Source organism: Haliotis rufescens, unplaced genomic scaffold (assembly GCF_023055435.1).
Source record: "Haliotis rufescens isolate VD_foot unplaced genomic scaffold, xgHalRufe1.0.p SCAF_49, whole genome shotgun sequence".
Classification (NCBI taxonomy): domain Eukaryota; kingdom Metazoa; phylum Mollusca; class Gastropoda; order Lepetellida; family Haliotidae; genus Haliotis; species Haliotis rufescens.
Genome location: NW_025964212.1, coordinates 2,780,369 through 2,803,160, shown reverse-complemented (window position 1 = coordinate 2,803,160; position 22,792 = coordinate 2,780,369). Strand labels below are relative to the sequence as shown.

Sequence of the window (22,792 nt, the reverse complement as noted above, 5' to 3'; positions counted from 1 at the left end):
TATTAAAATATTATTTTGGTGAAAGTTGAAAGATCAAATTTCGTGCCTGAAATGTTTATATACGCGAGATACATTTTTCCAGAATTTAATTGCCCATAAATAAGGGTGTATATAACACACAAGTACGTATTATACGCGAATAAAAAAGTGTTGTGTACATTGATCAATCGGAAGGGGTGCTAACTGATATTGTTCACTAGCTAGTATATTAGTAAATATCGCCGTGGGCGCTTATTAGAGCGGGGCGCTTATTACGTCGAATACAGTATGTATCACCTGTTGACAGGGTAGATTGGGAGGTAGAAAAAACAGTGCAAATTTACTTGTCTTTGATACTTTAGGGTCGTGTCAATCAAACCAGCATCAAAACTAAGCTAAGACGGTAAATCTGTCCATATATCGAAGTGAGTGAGTGAGTATTGTTTTACCCTGCTTTCAGCAATATTCCAGTATCATGGTGGGGGACACCAGAAATGGACTTCAAACATTGTACCCATTTGGAGAATCGATCCTGGGTCTTTTCGGTGTGATGAGCAAATGTTTTAACCGCTAGGCACCAACCACCCCACCCATATATCATAACAGAATTGGGACTGACACACTGGATAATCGAGGATGCCATTTCACAAGCTCCTCACAGCGATAGTCCGTATGGGGAGCTCTCTATACTATCGCTGCCTCCAGGCAAAACTCCCCACTGTGATAGGTGGCCCCAACCATGCTTGGAGTTGAACTCGCAACCGAATGACCGTTATGTTTACAAACAAGTGACAACTGTCGTGACGCTGAATACACTTACCGCTGATAAATTACTTTCTTTGTTTGTCAACTTGAATTTCTATTTCATTAAAAGTATCATCTTTAATTGATATAATAAGAATGTAAGGGAGAAGTTGATTGATTTTCTGTTAGTCTGCAATCTCGAACCAATCTGATTATTAAAACAACAAAGTAAATTCATCTGGAAAACATGGTCAGTCGTAAACCTTTTCAAAATGAAATATGATGGCATTCTCAAAGACATAAACAAAAGTTACTAAATGGGGTTAGAGGGCAAATTTCAAGATTCTTGTAATGGCCATGCCCACACTGGTGGCAGAGATGTTACCAAGAGTGTAACGAAGGTGTCATGCGCTGGGAGGGAGCTTGGCCATTTCAGTGACAAGGGGGAGCAATCCCCAACAAGAATCCCCACAAGGAACAGTTATCAACAACCCAACAGACTACGTCTGACACTGACAAATTATTCCTTCACTGTATCCCACTAACAGACTGTAAACTGTCCCTAGTTTCCCCCAGTGTAACACATACTGTTGCAAACACGACAGCAGCCCTCCTCTGCTGGGTGACGACACGACACCGGCGCACAGGAGTCCCGCTGACACTGGACACGACCTTGACGACACAGACACTCTTCACACTTGTTCCGTGGACTGCGGAACGTCTGCCCATCCTCATAGGACAGACCCTGGTACGTGCAGCTCTTGGGGCACACGAAGCAGCACTGGCCTGCCATGGGCATCGGGTTGTCACAGGGCAGCTTGGGGCAGTCTATCATGGTACACATCACAGACCCACTCTGTGAGAAAGCAAAATTACATTATTGTAATTATCTTAACAATACGTTTCATGTTCGGGGTGATACAGATATGTTTACTAACAGCACCGTTCGCTCGTCACGCCGAAGTCCCGGGTTCGATTCCCGACATGGGTACAATGTGTGAAGCCCATTTCTGGTGTCCCCCACCGTGATATTGCTGGAATATTGCAAAAAGCTGTGTTAAACCATACTCACTCACTCACTAACAGCACTGTCATACAGTTGGAATACTGCTGAGTGCAGCGTTACCCACAACAAACAAACAAACAAACTCTAATTGTTTGATAGGCATTACTTAGAAGTTGACGGATGACAAAGTAGACACAATTTAAGGATAACAATTTCTTTAATACTGTAAAGGTGACGTTTTCGGTATAGATCTTTATACCGTTGTCTTGCTATCTATACTGAAACGTCGCCTTTACAATATTAAAGAAATTGTTATCCATAAATTGGGTCTACTTTGAATTAACTCTAGATGAATTACTATCTTGGTTAAGAGGCAAAAAATCACAGAAATGATTTAAGGATTATTTTAGATAAATTTCCTTTAAAATTATTTAACACAAAATTTCATTAAAAATGCTCAATGGAAACATAGCATTGTGTATACATAAATAAAAAAATAAAAAATAATATACAAACACAACGTTTTGCAAAAACCTATCCAATTTACACCGCTCTTATGACCAGCAATAGAGAGTTGGGGACGTATTCTAACCTAGGGCCCTACGAGGGGCCCTGTAAATAAGTGAGTGAGTGAGTTAGTTTTTACGCTGCTGTTAGCAATATTCCAGCAATATCATGGCACGGGACACAAGAAATGGGCTTCACACATTGTACCTATGTGGGGAATCGAACCCACATCTTTGGCGTTTAACCACTAGGCTACCCCCCCCCCCCCCCCCCCCCCCCCCTCCCCTGTACATAAGTAAGCATCCGACTCACGTTGCACACGCACTCCTCACACAGGTTGCTGGGGTGGATGAAGTGCTGATGGTTGCGGAAGATCCGACGGTCGTACAGGCAGAACTCACAGCTGGGGCAGCACTCCCCTGGCAGAGTGGCAGGGTTCAGACACACGGAGGACGGACACTTGCGCTTCTCACAGTCTACACGACTGTCCTGGAAAGAAAGAGATCAGTTTTTGTTATGTGACACTTTTTTTCCTATTACTAGCATTCAGCTTATATCAGAACTTGTAAAAAGGATAAAACCTTGAAACAACAAAATATCTCGACAACATCCAGCCTCATCAAACCTCCCACCCCGTCCATTCCTTCAAGGAACCTTTGAAAACCACCCACATATGGATCAAAACTAGTAAAAAAGATCAAAACTTGTAACTATAATATTTTGACAACATCAAGCCTCCCCAACCATCCCACCCCAAACCTCCCACCCTGTCCATTCCTTCCAGGTGTAAATCTACTCCCCTCTTCTTCAAACATACCCATTCAGTGACTGATAATGTTATGAGGTAGTACAGTAAATATTGCTGCAGGTCGTGATGACTGTTAGTGGCAGCAAATGACTGAAGCACTCATACAATATCTAGTGGCCTACCTACACCCTGATACCTTATGGCCTACATTTTGTAAAAACAACAGTGAGTGAGTGAGATTAACAGTATTCCAGTTATATCACGGCGTGTCAGCTTAATGTGGGGGGAAAGCCCGAAGTGATGCAGGTCTCAGACGTTTACCACTTCGGTGAAACCCATGAGCATGGGTATGGTGCTGACAAACCTAGAAACATAATTGGGGTGAACCGAATTCGAACCCACAATCATAGGTTTCTGGCGTACCCAAGGGACGCAACTCTGCACAGCGAATCGCGGCGCCTTAAACAACTGGGCCACCCATGCCCCCGTATAAACAACAAATATATTGGTCAATCAAGGATGAATGGTAAAAAGGATATAGACACTGATTTCGAGGATATATTGATTGTAAAGACAAGATACCTTATAGATGACAACTTTTATATTCTATTATGACTTATGAGGCAATGGTTCAGCATAGATCCTTACTGTGGTCAAGCAAGAATGAAATAAAACCCTGCCCTGGACAGTTGGCTTCCTTCTGTTGTCACGATGTCAATCAACTGTTATCCTTTGTTGTTGTTAATCCCATTCATGCATATCCTTACCGTATTCGACGTAATAAGCGCCCCGCTCTAATAAGCTCCCACAGCGATACTTGCTAACAATTGGCTAGTGAACAATCCCAATTAGCACCCCTTTCGATTGATCAATGTATCACATTGATCAATGTAATACGTGTGTTATATGCACCCTTAATTATGGGACATTAAATTCTGGAAAAATATATCTGTCGTATATAAACATTTCAGGCTGTCAACATAAACCACAAAATTTATGATCTTTCAACCCTGCTGTTTTTCACCAAAATAATATTCTACTAAGAGCCCCCTATTTCTAATTTTGAGAGCACCCTGGGTGCTTATTACGTCGAATACGGTATGTTGTTTTTGTAAATCCTTATTCGATACATATAAGTCTGTACTTTGCTGTCTCACTTCACCTGCTTAACAACGTTGTTAGGATCTGCACCAAAACATCGCATCATAATAGGATAAAAAAGTTGTCATCCATAAAATATCTTGTCTTTTCTTTACTTACCAACTTCTAAATATGCTAATCAAACAGATGATGTATGGATTTTTGAGGAAACAAAAGCTCAATTTCTTCTAATAGAGAGGTGAGGTGAAATGGGGTTTAACGTCGCGTCCAAAATTATTGCACTTCATTAGCGACGTGCAGTGTGTGTGTGTGTGGCTGCTTGTACTGGTCTGGACTGATGCCGATTTATAGTGCTAGCTCACTGAGACACCATGCCACAGTTTAACATGAATACCCCACTCAGACACAGAATACTGACTTCTAGCCGACCAGTCCTTATTTTAGTCCCTTAATGCCGAGCGCCAGACAGGGTAACAACAAGTACCATTTTTTTAACGTTTTTGGGTATGACGCGGCCCGGGATCGAACCCCAGACCTTCCACTCTCCGGGCAGAGGCTCTACCACTTTCTAATGAAAAGTATGTTTGGTGTCAAACAAGTAAATACCTACACCATTTGTGTTGTCTACTTACCCTGCATGTGCACACAGAACACTCGTCCTGGGGGTTGGGGAATGCCTGGCCCTCGCGATACTCTCGGCCTCCATACTGACAGGACACGCGACAAATCGGGCAACAATGGCCTGTTGGAGTGTACGAGTTGAGACAGTTGAGCTCTGGACACGCCAGCTTGTCACACGTCACACTACCGTCCTGCAACATCAAACCATCAATGTGGCGAGTTTGGTTTAACCTTGATTTGGACAGAATATTGCATTAATACCACATTCAAAGGCTTTTCCATGGCATGCAATCATAAAGTAATACACGAAAAAGTCATCATCATCATCGTTGTTGTCATCATCATCGTCGTCGTTGTCATCATCATCATCGTTGTCATCATCATCATCATCATCATCGTCATCGTTGTTGTCATCATCATCGTCGTCATTGTCATCATCATCATCATCATATTATGGAAAATTTTACTTTCCATAGACAAATTCCCAAGAAAAGCATCACCTGACATACAGACATATTTTTTGAGAATTGGCCTTGCTGCATACAACAAGTTAACATATCACATTTAATGGTAAGATACGTTCTAAAACATTCAACTGGAACCACAGATAAGAGCTAAATAGAGAGACCAAATGTGATTTATGCCTATAGCAGTATTGACCAAGATTATAAACTTCCTATCAGAAATTCAAACTTATATCTTTAGTTGTAATCAGCAAACGCTTTACCCACTGGGCTAGGAGAGACAGACACATGTGGGACTTACCCTGCACACACAGGTTTGACACTGGTCCCCACCAGGGGGCGTGAACTTCTGGCCGTTACGGAACCTGCGCCGGAGATACATGCAGCTGTCACACTGTCGGCAGCACTGGTTGCGTACAGACCCAGGGTGTGTGCACTGCATGGCGGGACAGTCCGACTTGATGCTGCGACAGGTCACCTGGCCCCCCTGGACAACATTAACACAACACATGAAAACTGAGCTAAGGTCACATTATCCTAAATATTAAAAGATAAAATTTAAATTACTTTTTAGTGAGTATATACAGCCCTGCTAGATCACAGGGAACAGGGAACATTGAATATGGGCTAGACAAACAAATGGTCGATACAATGAGAACATCTCACGCCATCGTGTCATGACGACATCCAATCAACCAAGACCCCAAGCCTGACCACCCAATCCATTTAGGTACCATTTAGGTGGTCAGGCTCTCTGACTTGGTTGATGCATGTCATTGTATCCCAATTGCATAGATTGATGCTCATGATATCAACCATTGAATTGTCTGGTCCAGACTCGATTATTTACAGACCGCCCACATATAGCCGGAATATTGCTAAGTGCGGCGTTAAATATCAAACAAACAAACAAACAAACATCGCGGAATCTCACTTACTTTGCACACACAGGACTCGCAAGGATCACGAGGTGAGACAAATGTCTGACCATCTTCATAGAACTGTGAGAAGTATTCACATCGGGTGCAGACCGGACAGCACTGTCCTGGAACCGTCAGTGGATCAGCGCACCGCAACTGTGGGCACGGCACTCGATCACAGGTCACCTGACCTGTAGCACGGAATGAGACAATTGCAGGGAGCATATGTATTACTTCATATGACTATAGTTCATCTGTCAAAGACAGTGTTCTTCAACTTCTTTAAAGTAGTATATTTACATTACACTGTTTTCCTTATAAGATTTTTACAAACTGAAATAGTAACAAATGCAATGCTTTAATCTAATTTGTAAACAAAAAACATAAATATTAACTTCAACATCATCATCATCATCATTATCATTTATTCACAAAGTATAGGCCATCGACTCATTACATGTTGCAATGTTGCTACAGCCAATTTTTTCATTCCTTTTCTCAAATTATTAGCATAGAAAATAAACATTCCCCACATTTTGTAAAGTATTCAAATTGGATTATCCGATTCAAACTACTCACCCTCCCGACACACACAGTGAGAGCACTTGTCCTTGGTGATCATCTCCCCATAGCGATAGGACCGCCCTTCATACGTGCACTCTGAAACCAGAGGTACAGTAAACTATGTTTAAAACGAACACGCTCATAACAAACTGACAGAAATAACAAACCTTATTGGGTCTCGGGTATTTGCTGTTTATATGCTTAAAACAAACTATGGTTATAACGAACTATAATTAGTGGTCCCTTTGAGTTCGTTAAAACTGTAGTGTATGTCACAACCATTGCTCAGTCATGAGCACCGGTAGATCATTGACTTCATCATTCATCACTTCTGAAATCATTATGGCTCACTGATGCTGTTGGGGTCGTTATGCTACAGAACTGTATGACCCTACTGTATGTTCAAAATGCTGGGCAATGTGTACAAGTCAGGACCAGTCACAATGAAAGAAACCCCTGTCACCGGATATATTTAAACCCAAATATTCCACAACTCTTCTCCTATTGTTTCCCTTTACGCACACTTCTCCCCCCACTATTACTCCTGGTTGTCTTACCAGTAGTATCTTGTGCACATTAGGGCTGGGACGAGTCCAAATTTTCTACCCGGGTACCTCGTCCCCTATTACCCGACCTTAGCTGGGTACCCGCTGTAGGTCTCAAGAGATAGGTACAAAATGTCCGATTGGGAAACGTTTGACCGTACTCCTTCAAAATGTATTTAGATACAGGTATAAAATGATTTGGTCATGCATACACTAAAGTTTATTTTTTTATGCAAACATATCAAGTCAGATGGAATGTGTGCATAGTCGGGAAGAAATGTGATCATTTATCACTTACAGTGTAACGACAGAGTTCTAGATCATTTTTGCCATTATACAATATAATCACATGACTAACCACGGGTCCGGGTAGTCCTGTGGGTAACCGGGTCCTTCTCAGTACCCACCTGACCCGAGTACCCGAGTTACCCGTCCCAGCCCTAGTGCACATACCTGGGGGGTGAGGTGGTACTTTCGATTGTCACCTGTTTTCTAACCACCAAGGAGAGACCATCTCGCTCGCTGGACTGCACATTGATTTATACTGATGCTTACTTATAATATTACCAACAGGCATCCTTCTGCAGACTTTATGACAAGCCAATCAATGGCATAGGTAACAAGAGTTTGGCCGTCACATACATTCAGTTGTTCGTGCAAATTGCCATGAGTCAACTGTTTGTCTTAATTCCCAACCAGCAGTATGCAAGTATGCAGGTTCTGTAGTACTGTCATGAATTTGATTTACTAGGATGGTCAGCAAATGAGAAGGGAGCAGTTTGGTGCCTCGTGAAAAGAGACTCATTCTGACTTCAGCGCCATTAGTTTAGCTTTGCTGGGGTACATTTCTGTACTCCGAATTTGGTTATGGTGGATGTAAACAACGACCCCAACAACATGACTAATATCACACCAAACAGCATCATTTTCATACACAATGTTACAAAACCTATGAACTGCATTTATACACAGAAACGTCCAATGATAAGGATTACCAGGATGTCATTGTACAAAACAACCTTAGCACTACGACTGCTGTAAGTCTGTGATAAGGTATGGGAGTTACGACCACAGTACTACGACTGCTGTAAGTCTGTGATAAGGTATGGGAGTTACGACCACAGTACTACGACTGCTGTAAGTCTGTGATAAGGTATGGGAGTTACGACCACAGTACTACGACTGCTGTAAGTCTGTGATAAGGTATGGGAGTTACGACCACAGTACTACGACTGCTGTAAGTCTGTGATAAGGTATGGGAGTTACGACCACAGTACTACGACTGCTGTAAGTCTGTGATAAGGTATGGGAGTTACGACCACAGTACTACGACTGCTGTAAGTCTGTGATAAGGTATGGGAGTTACGACCACAGTACTACGACTGCTGTAAGTCTATGTTAAGGTATGGGAGTTACGACCACAGTACTACGACTGCTGTAAGTCTGTGATAAGGTATGGGAGTTACGACCACAGCACTACGACTGTCGTAAGTCTATGATAAGGTATGGGAGTTACGACCACAGTACTACGACTGCTGTAAGTCTCTGTTAAGGTATGGGAGTTACGACCACAGTACTACGACTGCTGTAAGTCTGTGATAAGGTATGGGAGTTACGACCACAGTACTACGACTGCTGTAAGTCTGTGATAAGGTATGGGAGTTACGACCACAGTACCACGACTGCTGTAAGTCTGTGATAAGGTATGGGAGTTACGACCACAGTACCACGACTGCTGTAAGTCTGTGATAAGGTATGGGAGTTACGACCACAGTACTACGACTGCTGTAAGTCTGTGATAAGGTATGGGAGTTACGACCACAGTACTACGACTGCTGTAAGTCTGTGATAAGGTATGGGAGTTACGACCACAGTACTATGACTGCTGTAAGTCTGTGATAAGGTATGGGAGTTACGACCACAGTACTACGACTGTCGTAAGTCTATGTTAAGGTATGGGAGTTACGACCACAGTACTACGACTGTTGTAAGTCTATACTAAGGTTTAGGAGTTACGACCTCAGTGCTACGACTGTCGTAAGTCTATGTTAAGGTATGGGAGTTACGACCACAGTACTACGACTGCTGTAAGTCTGTGATAAGGTATGGGAGTTACGACCACAGTACTACGACTGCTGTAAGTCTGTGATAAGGTATGGGAGTTACGACCACAGTACTACGACTGCTGTAAGTCTGTGATAAGGTATGGGAGTTACGACCACAGTACTACGACTGCTGTAAGTCTGTGATAAGGTATGGGAGTTACGACCACAGTACTACGACTGTCGTAAGTCTATGTTAAGGTATGGGAGTTACGACCACAGTACTACGACTGTTGTAAGTCTATACTAAGGTTTAGGAGTTACGACCTCAGTGTTACGACTGTCGTAAGTCTATGTTAAGGTATGGGAGTTACGACCTCAGTGCTACGACTGTCGTAAGTCTATGTTAAGGTATGGGAGTTACGACCTCAGCGCTATGACTGTCATAAGTCTGTGTTAAGGTATGGGAGTTACGACCTCAGCACTATGACTGTCATAAGTCTATGTTAAGGTATAGGAGTTACGACCTCAGCACTACGACTGTCATAAGTCTGTGTTAAGGTATGGGAGTTACGACCTCAGCGCTATGACTGTCATAAGTCTGTGTTAAGGTATGGGAGTTACGACCTCAGCACTACGACTGTCATAAGTCTGTGTTAAGGTATGGGAGTTACGACTTCAGCGCTATGACTGTCATAAGTCTGTGTTAAGGTATGGGAGTTACGACCTCAGCACTATGACTGTCATAAGTCTATGTTAAGGTATAGGAGTTACGACCTCAGCACTACGACTGTCATAAGTCTGTGTTAAGGTATGGGAGTTACGACCTCAGCGCTATGACTGTCATAAGTCTGTGTTAAGGTATGGGAGTTACGACCTCAGCACTACGACTGTCATAAGTCTGTGTTAAGGTATGGGAGTTACGACTTCAGCGCTATGACTGTCATAAGTCTATGTTAAGGTATGGGAGTTACAACCTTACCTTTGCGCTACGACTGTCATAAGTCTGTGTTAAGGTATTGGGAGTTACGACCTCAGCGCTATGACTGTCGTAAGTCTATGTTAAGGTATGGGAGTTACGACCTCAGCGCTATGACTGTCATAAGCCTATGTTAAGGTATAGGAGTTACGACCTCAGCACTACGACTGTCATAAGTCTGTGTTAAGGTATGGGAGTTACGACCTCAGCGCTACGACTGTCATAAGTCTATGTTAAGGTATAGGAGTTACGACCTCAGCACTACGACTGTCATAAGTCTGTGTTAAGGTATGGGAGTTACGACCTCAGCGCTATGACTGTCGTAAGTCTATGTTAAGGTATGGGAGTTACAACCTTACCTTAGCACTACGACTGTTGTAAGTCTGTGTTAAGGTATGGGAGCTACGACCTCAGCACTACGACTGTCGTTAGTCTATGTTAAGGTATCGGAGTTACGACCTCAGCACTACGACTGTCATAAGTCTGTGTTAAGGTATGGGAGTGATGACCATCTTAGCGCTAAGATTGCTTTGCACAAAATCACCCTGGAACCTATCCATCTTGCATGCTTACAGGAGTCACTAAGATCACATTGGGTATCTGATGTTTTCATTATTTCATTACAAGGTCATAAGACCTGCTGACCTGTACAACGAGGGCAGCACTGGTCCTGGGGTGTCTCTGTCAGTTTGCAGGGCAGTGGGGGACAAGGCCCTCCTAGGTGACACTCTATATTTCCCTCTGTACACTGACACTGTTGGCATGGCGACCCACTTCTCACAAAACTCTCCCCATCCTGGATTATTCTGCTGTCATACATGCAATCTGAAAAAAGATGTCATCACAAATACCAGAACTAGATGTCATACATGCAGTCTGAAAAATGATGTCATCACAAATACCAGAACTAGATGTCATACATGCAGTCTGAAAATAGATGTCATCTCAAATACCAGAACTAGATGTCATACATATAGTCTGAAAATAGATGTCATCACAAATACCAGAACTAGATGTCATACAGGCAGTCTGAAAATAGATGTCATCACGAATACCAGAACTAGATGGCATACATGCAGTCTGAAAATAGATGTCATCACAAATACCAGAACTAGATGTCATACATGCAGTCTTGTTTTGATGTCACACACAAAGCCTTAGTTTCTTGTATTAACCGTGTGAAATACATAATTAATTTAGTTTTATTGCTGAAAGTGTCTATTATAAATAATGTACCCAAACGCTGTCTTCTCTGTCACACATACAGTTACCATGTCAGCTTATTTTAATCAATGGCTTTTCCTACCTAACCTTAACATGTTGAGTAACAGCACCTTTCTTCTTCAAGCCCTTTTCTCTTTATGTCCAGCTTGGCACTCAATTGAGCTGAATACTGAATGCCTCGAATGATCCCTACCTGAACAGACCTACACTACAGCCAAGCCCTGACCCCCTCGTGATGTCAGTGACCCCACACTGATGTGTCACACGACCCTACCTGAACAGACCTACACTACAGCCAAGCCCTGACCCCCTCGTGATGTCAGTGACCCCACACTGATGTGTCACATGACCCCTACCTGAACAGACCTACAACCAAGCCCTGACCCCTCGTGATGTCCTCTGGCCACACACTGATGTCACATGACCCTATCTGAACAGACCTATAACCAAGCCCTGACCCCCTCGTGATGTCAGTGACCCCACACTGATGTGTCACATGACCCTACCTGAACAGACCTACAACCAAGCCCTGACCCCTCGTGATGTCAGTGACCCTACACTGATGTGTCACATTACCCTACCTGAACAGACCTACAACCAAGCCCTGACCCCCTCGTGATGTCCTCTGACCCCACACTGACGTGTCACATGACCCTACCTGAACAGACCTACACTACAGCCAAGCCCTGACCCCCTCGTGATGTCAGTGACCCCACACTGATGTGTCACATGACCCTACCTGAACAGACCTACAACCAAGCCCTGACCCCTCGTGATGTCAGTGACCCCACACTGATGTGTCACATGACCCTACCTGAACAGACCTACAACCAAGCCCTGACCCCCTCGTGATGTCCTCTGACCCCACACTGACGTGTCACATGACCCTACCTGAACAGACCTACAACCAAACCCTGACCCCCCCGTGATGCCCTCTGACCCCACACTGATGTGTCACATGACCCTACCTGAACAGACCTACAACCAAACCCTGACCCCCCCGTGATGCCCTCTGACCCCACACTGATGTGTCACATGACCCTATCTGAACAGACCTACAACCAAGCCCTGACCCCTTCATGATGTCAGTGACCCCACACTGATGTGTCACATGACCCTATCTGAACAGACCTTCAACCAAGCCCTGACCCCTTCATGATGTCAGTGACCCCACACTGATGTGTCACATGACCCTATCTGAACAGACCTACAACCAAGCCCTGACCCCTTCATGATGTCAGTGACCCCACACTGATGTGTCACATGACCCTACCTGAACAGACCTACAACCAAGCCCTGACCCCTTCATGATGTCAGTGACCCCACACTGATGTGTCACATGACCCTACCTGAACAGACCTACAACCAAGCCCTGGCCCCCTCATGATGTCAGTGACCCTACACTGATGTATCACATGACCCTACCTGAACAGACCTACAACCAAGCCCTGACCCCCTCATGATGTCAGTGACCCTACACTGATGTGTCACACGACCCTACCTGAACAAGCAGAGCAGCACGCTCCATCCCTCACCAGACCGTGGGTACATTCCAAGGCGCAGGTCTCACGGGTGCGACACGTGACGTGGCCGTCGCGACATCGACATACCTGGCAAGGGATGCCAGCAGGAGACCAGGTCTGTCCATCCTCGTACTCGGAACCTTCGTGGACGCAATCTAGAAACAGATCATCAAGTTGTGACCAAGATACCTGACCAATCTTAGTAACCAGCTGTTTTTCCATCAGATTTAATTATCTGTTTTGCAGATGGACATTGCTCATAATATCAATCACTGGTTTGTCTGGAAAATTAATCAGCGTGGCAATCGATCTCATTTAAATCACTTCTTAGTTCTTGCTACGGGGGTCATGGGTGGCCCAGTAGTCTAAGGTGCCGCAATTCCCTGTGCAGAGTTGTGTCCCTTGGGCACGCCAGAAACCTATGGTCATGGGTCTGAATCCCGGTTCGCCCCGATTATGTTTCTAGCTTTGTCAGCACCATACACGTGCTCGTGGGTTTTACCGAAGTGGTAAACGTCTGAGACCTGCATCACTTCGGGCTTTCCTCCCACATTAAGCTGACACGCCGCGATATAACTGGAATACTGTTAAAAGCAGTGTTAAACCCAACTCACTCACTCACTTTCCTCCCACATTAAGCTGACACGCCGTGATATAACTGGAATACTGTTAACAGCGGCGTTAAACCCAATTCACTCACTCACTCTTGCTACGGCTAAACAAATATCTGAGGGCATCCCATTACAGGTCATGTCAGAGCGACCTGTCAGCCAACCCATCAGAGCATCGCTTACCAGATCAGGGAAGTGACAGTGGGAGTGTGGTTTCTAACCAGGCAACCTCGAATAGGTTAACACAGGGTATTCCAAACAACAGATATGGCCTGTACAACTGATTCCATTAAAATCATAGACTATCTCTTGCTTCAATGGGATAAACCTTTAAAACGGAGGCGACTTTCCATAGCATGTGGGAAGTACTGCCATACAATCTCAACCATCTATTAGATATTCCAGAATTATTTTCTGGTTAAGTTTCAAATTTTGAATTTATATTTTCCAATGCGTAGACTAAGAAAGGAAGTGGCCTGTTTGAAACGTGTACCGTAAAGCTTAAGAAAGCTTTCTGATTGACTAATGTGGACTTTTTGTTAGACATAGAAGTTTGGTAATAAGATTGCTTGACATTAAACAACAAAATGTCTTGCAAATGGTCCTTTTTTTGTGTGTGAATGTGTGTTTTTTGTTTAACACAGCACAAAGCAATGATCCAGCTATATAATGGTGGCCTGACCACCCGATCCATTCTTACATTCAAGGCATTCTTACAACCAGCAAACATTGATGGGAACCCAGAATTGCCATGTGGCCAATCCTGTCACATCATATTATTGACCATAATGCTATGAAATCTTGTTTTCACAATGGAACAAGAGAAAACGAGACATACGAGGACATCTCGACGGGCAGCACTCCCCGGGGGCGATGACTGGACGTTGACATGCAAGGTTGTGTGGTGCGCAGGAGATGGAGTTGCACCTGACAATGGAGTTATCACAGGAACACTGGAGACAGGGGTTGTATGACGGGGTGAAGGTCGTCCGGTGCTTATAAGTAGAACCCTCGTACTCGCAATCTGAAAGTGGGATATTGATAAGTTGTTATATGAATCATTGTAGTGACAGACCCTTGTAGTAACAGTCCCTTCTAATAACAGACCCTCATGACAGACCCTCATGACACACCCTTCTTGTTACAGAACCTTCTTGTAACAGACCTATCTAGTAACAGACCCTTCTTGTAACAGACCCTTCTTATAACAGACTCTTTTAGTAACAGACCCTTCTAGTGACAGACCCTTTTAGTAACAGACCTTTCTAGTAACAGACCCTTTTAGTAACAAACCCCTCTAGTAACAGACCCTTCTTGTGACAGACCCATCTAGTAACAGACTCTTCTTGTAACAGACCCTTTTAGTAACAGACCCTTCTAGAGACAGACCCTTCTAGAGACAGATCCTTCTAGTAGCAGACCCTTCTAGTAACAGATCCTTCTAGAGACAGACCCTTTTAGTTACAGATCCTTCTGGTAACAGACCCTTCTAGTGACTGATCCTTCTAGAGACAGACCCTTGTAGAGACAGATCCTTCTAGTAGCAGACCCTTCTAGTAACAGATCCTGCTAGAGACAGGCCCTTCTAAAGACAGACCCTTTTAGTTACAGATCCTTCTGGTAACAGACCCTTCTAGTAACAGACCCTTCTAGAGACAGACTCTTCTAGAGACAGACCCTTCTGGTAACAGACCCTTCTAGTAACAGATCCTTCTAGAGACAGACCCTTCTAGAGACAGACCCTTTTAGTTACAGATCCTTCTGGTAACAGAATCCTTGGAACAACAGACCCACTTACAGCCTTTAACAAGGGTAGTAACGAGAGATGTGACGAGTCCAAATTTTCTACCCGGGTACCCATCCCCTATTACCCGACCTTGCCCGGGTACCTACTGTAGGTCTCAAGATATAGGTACAAACTGTCCGATTGGGAAATGTTTGCCTTCGCAAAAGTATTTAGAAATGCCTATCTGGTCATGCATACACTGAAGTTTTATCTTTATTCAAACATAATAAAGAAATGGGAACATCAGTGACTTGTTGTGTATCCATAGAGTTTTCGACAATTTTTGTTGTTTAACAATATATCACGTGACTAACCACGGGTCCAGGTAGTCCTGTTGGTACCCACCTGAACAGAGTACCCTACTACCTGAGTTACCCTTCCCAGCCCTAGTAGTAATTGTAACAGACCAATGTAATGCCAAATTTTTTCTAGTGATAGACCCTTGAAGTAACAGATCCTTGTAAAAGATTTTGAAGTACCGTATTCGACGTAATAAGCGCCCCGCTCTAATAAGTGCCCACGGCGCTATCTGCTAATATATTGGCACATGAACAATCTCAATTAGAACCCCTTCCGATTGATCAATGTAAACAAGACTTATTCATTCGCGTATAATACGCACTCCTGTGTTATATGCACCATTAATATGGGCAATTAAATTCTGGTAAAATATATCTGCCGTACATAAACATTTCTGGCTGTCAGCATAAACCACAAAATTTATCTTTCAACCAAAATAATATTTTAATAAGAGCCCCCTATTTCTAATTTTGAGAGGGCCCTAGGCGCTTTTTACGTCGAATACGGTATTAGATTCTTGTTGCCTCAGGCCCTTGTGTTAACAGGCACTTGTAGATACAGATCCTTGCTGTGACACAGGCCAGTATGGCACTAACCACTATCACAGACAGCGCAGCACTGGTTGACTGGGGTGACTGGTGCAGGGCAGTTGGTTGCTGGGCAGTCCTTGACGTCACAGACGATGTTTCCACGGTGACAGCCACATGTTTGACAGGCATCAGGCTTGAACTCCTCTCCTTCTTGGTAGATGGCTCCCTCATAGAAGCAGGCTACAAAATATCGTGTATAAATCATCAGGAACCATCAGTGACACAATCTGGAAAATATACACAACAGCTTGACCAACACCATAAACTTAAGGTATTATTCTACTTCATAAAAAATAAAGGACATTCATAAGGAAAGGAAATCTGGCTTCAATAGATGCAACACAGTGATGGTACCTAAGAGTTGCAGTATGTTATTCACTATACACCCCACAATTGACCAAGATGGTAGACCCACTATCCTATCATAGTCTTGGTTTACTCTGGCTCTGAGTGAACGAAAAGTATTACAGTTATATCATGATATGTCAGCTTTATGTGGGAGAAAATCCCTACTACAGACCCTTCTTGAAACAGACCCTTCTAGTGACAGACCCTTTGAGTAACAGACCCTACTGGTAACTCCTTCTAGTAACAGATCCCTCTTGTAACAGATCCTTCTAGTAACAGATCCTTCTAGTGACAGACCCTTCTAGTGACAGACCCTTCTAGTAACAGATCCTACTAGTAACAGATCCTTCTTGTAACAGACCCTACTAGTAACAGATCCTTCTTGTAACAAATCCTTCTAGTGGCAGAGCCTTCTACTAAGAGATCCTTCTAGTGACAGACCCTTCCAGTAAAAGATCCTACTAGTAACAGATCCTTCTAGTAACAGATCCTTCTTGTAACAGACCCTACTAGTAACAGACCCTTCCAGTAACAGATCATACTAGTAACAGATCCTTCTAGTAACAGACCCTTCTAGTAACATATCCTTATTGTAACAGATCCTACTAGTAACAGATCCTTCTAATAATGGACCCTTCTAGTAACAGATCCTTCTAGTGACAGACCCTTCTAGTAACAGATCCTTCTAGTAACAGACCCTTCTGGTAAAAGCTTCTTGTAGTCACATTGATAAGTATGGAATGAACAAAAGAAATGTGGGTGAATCTAGATCTGGAATTCAAATGTATGATTAACAGATTCTGGCAGGACTAAGGGATGCAACTCTTCACAGCATAGAAGCATGGACTGGACTGGCATGCTTGGCATCCATCTGCCTACTGCATGTATGTGACAGATAACGTGATGTCTTACCCACACACACTGGACAGCAGGACCCTCATCCATCTGCCACCTGCATGTAGGTGACAGATAACGTGATGTCTTACCCACACACACTGGACAGCAGGACCCTCATCCATCTGCCATCTGCATGTATGTGACAGATAACATGATGTCTTACCCACACACACTGGACAGCAGGACCCTCATCCATCTGCCACCTGCATGTAGGTGACAGATAACGTGATGTCTTACCCACACACACTGGACAGCAGGACCCTCATGCATCTGCCACCTGCATGTATGTGACAGATAACATGATGTCTTACCCACACACACTGGACAGCAGGACCCTCATCCATCTGCCACCTGCATGTATGTGACAGATAACATGATGTCTTACCCACACACACTGGACAGCAGGACCCTCATCCATCTGCCACCTGCATGTAGGTGACAGATAACGTGATGTCTTACCCACACACACTGGACAGCAGGACCCTCATCCATCTGCCACCTGCATGTATGTGACAGATAACATGATGTCTTACCCACACACACTGGACAGCAGGACCCTCATCCATCTGCCACCTGCATGTATGTGACAGATAACGTGATGTCTTACCCACACACACTGGCATGCTTGGCATCCATCTGCCTAGTGCATGTATGTGACAGATAACATGATGTCTTACCCACACACACTGGACAGCAGGACCCTCATCCATCTGCCTACTGCATGTATGTGACAGATAACGTGATGTCTTACCCACACACACTGGCATGCTTGGCATCCATCTGCCTAGTGCATGTATGTGACAGATAACGTGATGTCTTACCCACACACACTGGACAGCAGGACCCTCATCCATCTGCCACCTGCATGTATGTGACAGATAACATGATGTCTTACCCACACACACTGGACAGCAGGACCCTCATCCATCTGCCACCTGCATGTATGTGACAGATAACATGATGTCTTACCCACACACACTGGACAGCAGGACCCTCATCCATCTGCCACCTGCATGTATGTGACAGATAACGTGATGTCTTACCCACACACACTGGCATGCTTGGCATCCATCTGCCTAGTGCATGTATGTGACAGATAACGTGATGTCTTACCCACACACACTGGACAGCAGGACCCTCATCCATCTGCCTACTGCATGTATGTGACAGATAACGTGATGTCTTACCCACACACACTGGACAGCAGGACCCTCATCCATCTGCCTACTGCATGTATGTGACAGATAACGTGATGTCTTACCCACACACACTGGCATGCTTGGCATCCATCTGCCTAGTGCATGTATGTGACAGATAACGTGATGTCTTACCCACACACACTGGACAGCAGGACCCTCATCCATCTGCCTACTGCATGTATGTGACAGATAACGTGATGTCTTACCCACACACACTGGACAGCAGGACCCTCATCCATCTGCCTACTGCATGTATGTGACAGATAACGTGATGTCTTACCCACACACACTGGACAGCAGGACCCTCATCCATCTGCCTACTGCATGTATGTGACAGATAACGTGATGTCTTACCCACACACACTGGACAGCAGGACCCTCATCCATCTGCCACCTGCATGTATGTGACAGATAACGTGATGTCTTACCCACACACACTGGACAGCAGGACCCTCATCCATCTGCCTACTGCATGTATGTGACAGATAACGTGATGTCTTACCCACACACACTGGACAGCAGGACCCTCATCCATCTGCCACCTGCATGTATGTGACAGATAACGTGATGTCTTACCCACACACACTGGCATGCTTGGCATCCATCTGCCTACTGCATGTATGTGACAGATAACGTGATGTCTTACCCACACACACTGGACAGCAGGACCCTCATCCATCTGCCTACTGCATGTATGTGACAGATAACGTGATGTCTTACCCACACACACTGGACAGCAGGACCCTCATCCATCTGCCACCTGCATGTATGTGACAGATAACATGATGTCTTACCCACACACACTGGACAGCAGGACCCTCATCCATCTGCCACCTGCATGTATGTGACAGATAACGTGATGTCTTACCCACACACACTGGACAGCAGAACCCTCATCCATCTGCCACCTGCATGTATGTGACAGATAACGTGATGTCTTACCCACACACACTGGACAGCAGGACCCATCAGGGGTGTAGGGGAAGCGGCAGTCTACATCGTTACACTTCACACGCTGACACGACACCTCGCCATTCTGAAAGGGAGACAACTGTAGTGTTACAGGTCATGGAACCAGGGTTGGCAGTGAGTGGCACAAAATATCAGTCTGTGCCAAACATGTTTCTTTGTCTCCTCACCCAACCTTGTCAATGGCATCATCGGCAGCAGCTTTTAGTGTTAACATATGAAAAGTTACTGAGCTTATGGTGAGAAAAATTCTTTGGACTTGTGGCTAAGTCAGAGACACTTTTGATGTGACAAAAGACAAGTATAAGCAACCCTACTAGGAACAGATTCTTCTTGTAACAAGAGTCCTTCTTATTGCGTCATATTTCAATTACGTTTGTACATATATTGTTAACTATCTTAGGGCCCTTGGGGCCTAAGCAATACAAAAAGGGTCATTCTTAGTAGGAGCCATAAACTGACTGATTGTGCAACTTAATGCATCCATCCTTATTTCACGACCAGGTAGTTATCATCTAACATGCCAACACAGAGCATTACCCATATTAGCGCAATCGTACCAAAGTTCTATAAGTGATACGAGCCAAACAAGCAGCCTGTCAAATAACACCAGCAGCACATATATTGCAAAACTACATTAACAAACTCCTCACAGTGATACCCATCCCTTGAGCTCTATACTGGGAGTGTTATGAATGTCGCACACACTGGGATGGAGCATGCGAATGATGCACTTTAAAATAGTGTGTTAAAAAAGGCAACACACTTCATATTTTATCATTTTCATATTTTTGGCTAACCTGTTACCTTGGGTGGGTCAAGGAAAAAGTATTACTGTGCAGGGGATTTGTTTGCATTTTTTCATAATGCTGTTTGTGTTGTTGGGTTTGTTTGTAAAAATACCTAAATTAATAAATGCTAATCAGGAAATAAAAAAAACATTAAAAAAACAAATAAAAAATAAATGTTGATGCTTACTATTTTTAGAGTATTCAGAGTATCTACTTCTATCAGAAGGCTTTCTTCTCATAATACAGTGATTGCAGTGACCTGAGACTATATTCAGTGCATTTGCTCAAAGATTTGAGTGGCCAGTTGAACAAATATACATCCAAACAATATGTATTTTATTTTATGACTCCAGTCAGTCAAATTAATAAAGAGAAACACTGCCTCTGTGGTCTAGTGGTAGAGCCTACACCTGGAGAGAGGAAGGTCCGGGGTTTGATCCCTGTCCAGGTCATACCAAAAGACGTTAAAAGACAGTACTTGTTGTTGCCCTGCCTGGTGCTTGGCATTAAGGGACTAAAACATGGACAGGTCGGCTCGAAGTCAGTATACGGCGTCTGAGTGGAGTATTCATGTTAAACTGCGGCCTGGTATCTCAGTGGGCTAGCACGAATAAAAATATTGCAAATCGCGACGTTAAACCCCATTTCACCTTACCTCACCCATAAAGAGAAAAATAAACAGATTACTGCCCAAGTAATAAGCCAGCACTCACCACACAGGAACATTCCTGGCAGGGGCTGGGGTACCACTTGGTGGCATTAGCATGAGCCCCACAGTCTAGACACACTGGACAACACTCCCCCTCCAGCTGGGTGGGGCTCTGACAGTCCCCCAGGTCGGGGCAGCTGGCCACACTGCAGCTCACGTTGCCACGGTTACACACACAGCTGACACAGGCATCTTCTGGGTCCGGGAACCGCGTCCCTGTCAGGTACTTGTTGCCCTTGAAGCTGCAACCAGCTGCAACCAGATGGATCAGCCAGAATCAACCATTGCTCAAAAACTGTTATGAACAGCAATGTGCTGATATTGGGTATTCCAATTCACTATTAATTTTGGGTTAGTTTTAACATGTTGTTAGTGTCATATATTTTGGTTTCAGAAATAGTTGAAGATAGTGTACCAAATATGTATGTTCTACAACACATCTTGACAATATCTTCACTGAGAAAACAAAATCTCAACAAGAGCACAATATTTTCACAGAGTACTGAACACAATACTGAACCAGTGCACACAATACCTTCACAGAGCACAATACCTACCTTCACAAGGTAAACAATATCCTTCACAGAGACCACAATACCTACCTTCACAAGGTTAACAATATCCTTCACAGAGACCACAATACCTACCTTCACCTTCACAGAGACCACAATACCTACCTTCACCTTCACAGAGACCACAATACCTACCTTCACCTTCACAGAGACCACAATACCTACCTTCACCTTCACAGAGACCACAATACCTACCTTCACAGGGTACAGAGACCACAATACCTACCTTCACAGGGTACAGAGAGTACAATACCTACCTTCACAGGGTACAGAGAGCACCATATCTACCTTCACAAGGTAAACAATATCCTTCACAGAGACCACAATACCTACCTTCACAGGGTACAGAGAGCACAATACCTACCTTCACAGGGTACAGAGAACACCATATCTACCTTCACCTTCACAGAGACCACAATACCTACCTTCACAGGGTACAGAGACCACAATACCTACCTTCACAGGGTACAGAGAGTACAATACCTACCTTCACAGGGTACAGAGAGCACCATATCTACCTTCACAAGGTAAACAATATCCTTCACAGAGACCACAATACCTACCTTCACAGGGTACAGAGAGTACAATACCTACCTTCACAGGGTACAGAGAGCACAATACCTACCTTCACAGGGTACAGAGAGCACAATGCCTACCTTCACAGGGTACAGAGAGCACAATACCTACCTTCACAGGGTACAGAGTGCACAATGCCTACCTTCACAGGGTACAGAGAGCACAATGCCTACCTTCACAGGGTACAGAGAGCACAATACCTACCTTCACAGGGTACAGAGAGCACAATGCCTACCTTCACAGGGTACAGAGAGCACAATGCCTACCTTCACAGGGTACAGAGAGCACAATACCTACCTTCACAGGGTACAGAGAGCACAATGCCTACCTTCACAGGGTACAGAGAGCACAATGCCTACCTTCACAGGGTACAGAGAGCACAATACCTACCTTCACAGGGTACAGAGAGCACAATACCTACCTTCAGAGGGTACTGAGAGCACAATACCTACCTTCACAGGGTACAGAGAGCACAAT

At 44.2% G+C, this 22,792-nt stretch overlaps 1 protein-coding gene across 1 annotated transcript in view; it reads right to left on the bottom strand.

Annotated features, from left to right (window-relative positions):
- The window catches only part of LOC124122861, a 196,455-nt gene that overhangs the window by 109,790 nt on the left and 63,873 nt on the right, over positions 1 to 22,792 (bottom strand). Inside the window, exons 24-35 of the mRNA XM_048383500.1 lie at positions 21,172 to 21,419; positions 19,641 to 19,734; positions 16,261 to 16,434; positions 14,417 to 14,602; positions 12,946 to 13,122; positions 10,866 to 11,045; positions 6,670 to 6,750; positions 6,109 to 6,281; positions 5,472 to 5,657; positions 4,718 to 4,897; positions 2,549 to 2,725; positions 1,312 to 1,579 (exon numbers count right to left, since the gene is read on the bottom strand). Of these exons, the coding sequence (XP_048239457.1) occupies positions 1,312 to 1,579; positions 2,549 to 2,725; positions 4,718 to 4,897; positions 5,472 to 5,657; positions 6,109 to 6,281; positions 6,670 to 6,750; positions 10,866 to 11,045; positions 12,946 to 13,122; positions 14,417 to 14,602; positions 16,261 to 16,434; positions 19,641 to 19,734; positions 21,172 to 21,419 (2,124 nt within the window). The remainder of the gene's footprint in view (positions 1 to 1,311; positions 1,580 to 2,548; positions 2,726 to 4,717; positions 4,898 to 5,471; positions 5,658 to 6,108; positions 6,282 to 6,669; positions 6,751 to 10,865; positions 11,046 to 12,945; positions 13,123 to 14,416; positions 14,603 to 16,260; positions 16,435 to 19,640; positions 19,735 to 21,171; positions 21,420 to 22,792) is intronic.